A 6,546-nucleotide genomic window follows, 5' to 3' on the forward strand; every position below is an offset into this window, starting at 1 on the left:
CCAGAACCGAAAACACAAACGGTATTTTGATCATAAGCTCGATCTCGTAATTCTCATTAGTTTGAAAATTACAATACTCATGTTCTTCTTATTCTTAATGATATAACCCACAAGCTCGGGTATATATACTAATTTAGATTAGAAAACCCAACAAGACTAGAATCCAAATACTATAATCATATTCAAATACTAATTGGTAAAAACAACTAAATAATAATTAATAAATAAATTCCTTGTTGTCCAAGTCATTGGCTCGACTTAGTCATCAAGTAATTTATTCCATGTATACCAAGTCACGTGCTCAACTTGATAAACAAAACACCAATCCATCATAGGCTCGCTGGGTCGGCCCAACCCGCCTCATTGACTCGAGGACGAGAATTAATTCCAACCATCACCCCTCAAAAATTCTGACTCGAAATAGGCGGATCTCACTCCGAGCATGTCTCTTTTGGCTCGATTCTCACATTATTTTACTTCGGATGCCTCAGCATAACTCGCCGGTTCACCATCTTGAGTTAAAAGTAATTCCGGGTTATCGAAATCATTTTCTTTTCTTCGCTCAAAACGAATCTTGCTATCCAACATAAAATCATTAATTTTCTTTCGAAAAGTGAAGGTTCAAGTCAACCGTCTCGGGATAGATGGACTTAATTCAGCCTATGAAACATTCTGTTGACTAGAAGACACTTGTTCCAGGCCAATAGAATGGGTCGAACCATGTTGAGGACTTGAACGAACCTGCTGATTTGCTGCTGTAGTTGCTAATGAGCCATCCTTTTGGTCAACAGCGGAGGAACTAGAAAAGTTAGCACGTTCACGTACAGTGGGTGGTCACACACATTTATTATAACTTGCTCAATTTGCTTAAAATTTACTACCAAATTTTCAACTGGGTTTTCACCATTTTTAGACCAACTCCAACCATGTTTCCCATTAAAAATTACAACTCAGGATACATGAATTTGGTGTCAAACCAGGTCGTTCATTCGGTAAGCCTTTGTCCCGGGTTCGGTACCGAGATAAATCGTAGGGGTATTTCGGTCATCAAACTTTTTAACCGAAGTAATTGGTAGCAAAAACATATGTGTTTCAACCTGGATCGGTGATTCAACCCGAAGCCTAATCTTGTACAACCAATTTCTTGCTCTAATCGACTTCATAATCACCTTTCTCGATTTGTCAAGAACTAAAAGTTGGCTATCCTCCATAATCACCTTGCACCCATGTTCGGTTACTTGTCCCAAACTTAAAATATTGCTCGTTATGTTCGGGATAAAATAAACGTTTGGGATAATTCTCTAAACATCATAATCACAAATAATTGTAATGGAGCCTTTTCCCTTGAAGTCAACATGTGACATCCGTGGCAAAACCGAGTACACCTTAGTACTTACAAACTCGAATAAGCGTTTAACCGCTTATTGCGTAACGAACAAACGAATAACCAAACGGGTCTGGTTATGACCCAGATATCCTGAGGGGCCATCTATACGAGATATATGTCTATTATAAGCCAACATACTGATATTAAGGCCTTAGTATGATAGCAAACTAGTTAAACGAAAACATGCTCGTTTAACTACCCACTATGGACTTAAACGCGAAAGATAGTTACAAACCAAGCATTGTATCATCCGTTAAGCCGAAAAAGACTTACCAAACACTTATTTGAAATGTTTTAAGCGATTCGTGAAAATATTTTCGATTTTTACAAACGTATGGTATGTTTTTATAATTTTACACAAAACTAGCCGAAAAACACTCGTTTTCGCTCCGTTTGTCGCACCCGATATATTTTTGTCGCCAAAAACCGAACCCGAAATAAATTTGGACTCGGCATTTCACGTTCGGAGCACGTAAATCGAGAAAAGTGGGCCAAATGGGCCCAAAAGGGGACCCAACGAGCCCAGCCCGCCAAAGAAGACTTTTCCCCCCTTAAACCCTTTTCATATTTAAACAAGTTCCAAGATATTTTGTGATATCTTTTTCATGAGAATTCTGGACACAAGTTCTGCTCCAGCCACAAAACCTTCAAACCCACCCTAAGGTAAGGAGCATAAATAAGTAGCTTTTGTATTTGTTTAAAGTCGTTTAATACCATAAAAACATGTCTTGGTTACTAAAAATCATTCCTAACCGTGTAAAAATCCTAAAAATGGTCCATAAACATGTTTTGATCATAAACACGGTAAGGAACCTGTTTTGATAGTTTTTTTTTGGCCATAAACACGGATGAAAGGGTTGAAACGGCGTTTTTACGGTTCAAAAGTTCGTTTTTGTGCACTAGCTGAAACCCTAAGTTAAGGGCTGTTATGTTGATGAAAAATTGCTTGGTTTGTGATATAGGACTTGTACCTAGCTTTCTTAGAAGCAGAAACGAGCCAAACCCGCTAAGGTAATACCGAAACACTCGCTTACGGACTATTTAGGTTAAGGTTGTGATGTGCATATTGTTAGGACTTGAAATTTTTCAGAGACATCAGGGACCATGTCAATAAGTTCCTGTTCAAATTTGGTAATTTTTCGACCATCCGAGAATATTTGGCGAATTTATTACCAAATTGGGATGTTTATTTGGGAAAAATAGCTAAAATACTTCAAAAATTATGAAATTTTTCTGGGAACTCAGATTTGATTTATTTTGATCACATATGAATTTTGAGATCATTTGGAGAAGTCTAAAGGTATTTTGTACATATGCATTCGTGCGAATTTTTATAGCCGAATTTTGGCCGAAAAGAATATTGAACAAGCTTTTTACATTCTGTAATTGATATAGATTGTTTTGGGAATTAATTTGAGTATTCAAGAATTTTTGTGGAATTTTTGAAAATTGTTTGGGGTAAACGGACGATTTTCTGGCGAAATATAGCTGATAAAATGAATTTTTATAAATTAATAAATCAGTAAATAATTCCAAAAATATTGTTATAAAAATATATATATTTTAATTGATAAGTGGCTAAATTTTCATAATTTAATGATTAACGGTTAATTAATTATGCTAATTTGAAGATTAAACAAATTCAGTTTTTATAAAAACCGGCAAGTTCGCGATTAACGAACCTGCGGGAATATCAAAACACCAAGAGTGATCAAAAATCATATTTTTGGATTAATTAAGTAAAAATGAACTTTTTTATGAGAAACCTAGACAATCTGGATAGATTGTGCGCGTTTCTTCTTAAATCAAACTAAATAAACGGAAACGGGCCCCGTGGCTAATCCGGGACCCCAGTATGTGATCCTTCTTTATAACTTAATCATTTTATTAACCAATACATTTACCCAAGCTTATTTTCCCATAACTGTTTTCTGAACGCGTAAACAAACAACTTGGCCCAGCTGGGAAAACGGGAATCTGAGCCAAGTTTGGTTTTAAGTATTAAACATTGAACAACATCACAACCTAAGCCTATTGCCACTTTCTGGGCGTTCCAGCTATACCCAGATTAGTTATACAGCCCCGTTTAGTACTGAGATTATAATAATATTAAAATATTATTTTTATTATAATATTAATTATAGGGACTAAGTGATAGCAAGGGAAACGAACCCCGAGCTGACCTCGCACTGAGTGCCTACAAAACCGTGAGTTTCATGACCCCCTCTTTTCAAACTGCTTACGAAATTTTTGGGGTGAAAAGCATAGTTACATACGTTATCTATCTGGAAATGGTTCAGGAAATAAATTACATGAGCGTTTACATACAAAAAGTCCTTACAAACATAACAATTGATTACGTGCAAATGAATGGTGAATAGTAGTGTTCAATAACAAATTAAATGGATATGGCACGAATACCAAAACATAACGAAATTACGCGTGACAACACATTTATACAAATACGCTGTGTACTGTTAAATATAACGTGGTCTGTGATGACCATGGGGCTATTGTGGGCGGAAAGGGGGCCACAATAGTAACAAACTAAAGTTAAGTATGGCCTATGAGCCAAGTTCTGCTGCAACTTAATAAACAAAGTTGAGTATGGCCTATGAGCCAAGTTCTGCTGCAACTTACTAAACTAAAGTTGAGTATGGCCTATGAGCCAAGTTCTGCTGCAACTTAATAAACAAAGTTGAGTATGGCCTATGAGCCAAGTTCTGCTGCAACTTACTAAACTAAAGTTGAGTATGGCCTATGAGCCAAGTTCTGCTGCAACTTATAAACTAAAGAAACTAAAGTTGAGTATGGCCTATGAGCCAAATTCTGCTGCAACTTATAAACTAAAGTTGAGTATGGCCTATGAGCCAAGTTCTGCTGCAACTTATTAAACGAACTAACTTGATTATGACATGAATGTTAAGAAAATAATGTGATCATGCGTATTGTGGGCGGATGGGGCCACAGTGTTTGGTGATACGTGATAAATACTATATGTGTATATGTGTCTATATACATGCTATGTGATTAGGCGTAGGAGATACTATGTGTAGAATATACTAATTATTTGCGTGTACACTATATAATGTTTGAGTTTACGTGGAATCATTGTGGGCGGAAGGGGGACCACAGTGGTTGATGTTAACGCGGAACCGTTGTGGGCGGAAGGGGGACCACAGTGGTTGAGTTTATGTGGAACCGTTGTGGGAGGAAGGGGGTCCACGGTGGTTGGTTAAACACGGAAATTGGAAACACGTAGTACGAACAAACAATCACGATTTTACCGAAATTTTGAATTCATATTATAAACTTACATGTGTGCATATGCACACACAAGGATACCGCTGTACATATTTATACAAACGTAAATACATATTTTTACATACGCGCGTACATACAAACTATGACTGTCTGGTACGCAGAACTGATTTCGTTAAACTTATGAAACTCATCAACTACTCGTAGTTGACCGTTTTTTTTAAACATGCTTTTCAGGTAACCAGAACGGTGGAAAATATTGCTTATGTGTTTCGTGTTGGGATTGTGATCGATGCTATGAGCATTCGAGTATGCAGTGAAGTAGTTAACGGACTAGTTTGATTGAATCACTTAGTTTGTAAAAGATGTTAGAACGATGTAATATATTGTAAATTAGTTAGTAATGTTTCCTTATGAACATGTATTTGATACCAGTTGTATCTGTTGCATTTCCGTTTTACGCTTCCGCAGACCGCACAACGGGGTGTGACAAAACACATGAACTATCACCGAAACGCACCTGCTCAACAAAGGTTTCATCTAATTCAGAAAAATAATATTTCTTGCCCGTCATATGATTGCTCGCCCTGTTATCGAGATACCAAAAACCATCCACCATCGGTTCCGACTCGTACCGCTTCGAATGCACGTTTTCTTCATTCAAAAAAACTTAATCATTAATGCTAATCTTCATCAAAACTTCTTTATTTGTTTCTGGTTCGTTTGCTTCAGTTAAGTTTACTTCAGCCCGTTTTCTTCTTCTTTCGGGGCATACAGAGGCGAAGTGACCCATGTCGTCACAACGAAAATATTGAACCCCTGAATAATCCCTTTTCTTCCACGAATCACCTTCTTTGTTTCGGTCACCTTTTGAGTCATCAAGGGATTGCTCAGATTCTCCTTTGCTCTTCCCTTTAAACTTCCCAGTTTTAGCTCTATTGAACAGTAACTTCCCATTATTCTCGGGTTCGTCATCAACACTTTTCACACGGTCCTCGTAGGATTTTAATCTACCTACAGCTTCTTCATACTTTATGGTTTTCAAGTCAATAACATGTTCTAATGAGGCAATAACGTTTATAAAACGCTTAGGCATGCTTGTAAAAAACTTTCTTACTAGCCTTTGTTCATCGAGCGGGAGAAACGAGCGAGGCAAACTTTGAGGCTGTACCGGATACTCTCCTGGAAAATTCGTATATAGACTCGGTATTCTTCATCCTCGTTCCTTTAAATTCGTTTATTAAGGTATGTAGACATGCTTTTACAATCCTCTCCGCTCCAATATACCGGGTTTTTATGGCATTCCAAATCTCTTTAGTCGTTTCGTATTGGGCGACTTGCATGATTTGATCTTCTGGTATGGATTGAAAGAAAAGAGCAATGGCGGCGCCATTCTTCTTCTCGTCCGTACTTCTCGGCTCAATAACATCCCATATTCCGTGGTACCGGAACATTGCTTTGATCCGGAGAGCCCACATGGTGTAATTCGTTTTGGTTAGCATCGGACATTGTAGAGAAATAGCGGTCTGGTTACTCGACTGGCTTGTCATGGTTCGTCGCCAACTGTAGGTTTGCAGGAATCTTGAATCGATCTCGAAAACAGAAAAAACCGATAAAGAACCTGATTAGGTGCTGATGAATTGAAGTTTGCGTTGACGTGTGTGAATATACATATATATATATATATATATATATATATATATATATATATATATATATATATATGTGGATAAAAGTTCCACACAAATCAGGTTTTAAAAATAGGTTTTCGCCTACAACTAAACCACATACGAAAGGTAAGTGTACCTATCATTTGTAGTAAAGTGTCGGCAAGAACCGAGTGTCAATCCATGGATACGGTAATTTTCTAATACTAAATATTTGTAAATGACTAACTG

At 37.2% G+C, this 6,546-nt stretch overlaps 1 protein-coding gene across 1 annotated transcript; it reads right to left on the reverse strand.

Moving 5' to 3' along the window:
• Window positions 1–5,318: 5,318 nt before the first annotated feature.
• On the reverse strand, window positions 5,319–6,198 carry LOC143602689 (uncharacterized). Its single transcript, XM_077079724.1, has 2 exons — window positions 5,820–6,198; window positions 5,319–5,707 (listed from the first exon to the last, which is right to left on the reverse strand). The coding sequence occupies exons 1-2, from the start codon at window positions 6,196–6,198 to the stop codon at window positions 5,319–5,321; spliced, it is 768 nt and encodes a 255-aa protein (XP_076935839.1).
• Window positions 6,199–6,546: the final 348 nt, after the last annotated feature.

Source organism: Bidens hawaiensis, unplaced genomic scaffold (genome assembly GCF_021521415.1).
Source record: "Bidens hawaiensis isolate Kalapana, Puna unplaced genomic scaffold, B.hawaiensis_p1.1 tig00059347_1, whole genome shotgun sequence".
NCBI classification, from domain to species: Eukaryota; Viridiplantae; Streptophyta; class Magnoliopsida; order Asterales; family Asteraceae; genus Bidens; species Bidens hawaiensis.

Excerpts from the sequence above, each read along its gene's own strand:
- LOC143602689 (XM_077079724.1), bottom strand. The coding sequence starts at position 6,198 with ATGACAAGCCAGTCGAGTAACCAGACCGCTATTTCTCTACAATGTCCG. Across the intron at positions 5,708-5,819 it reads ATTTTCCAGGAGAGTATCCG|AACATGTTATTGACTTGAAA; the intron begins GTACAGCCTCAA and ends TTGCCTCATTAG.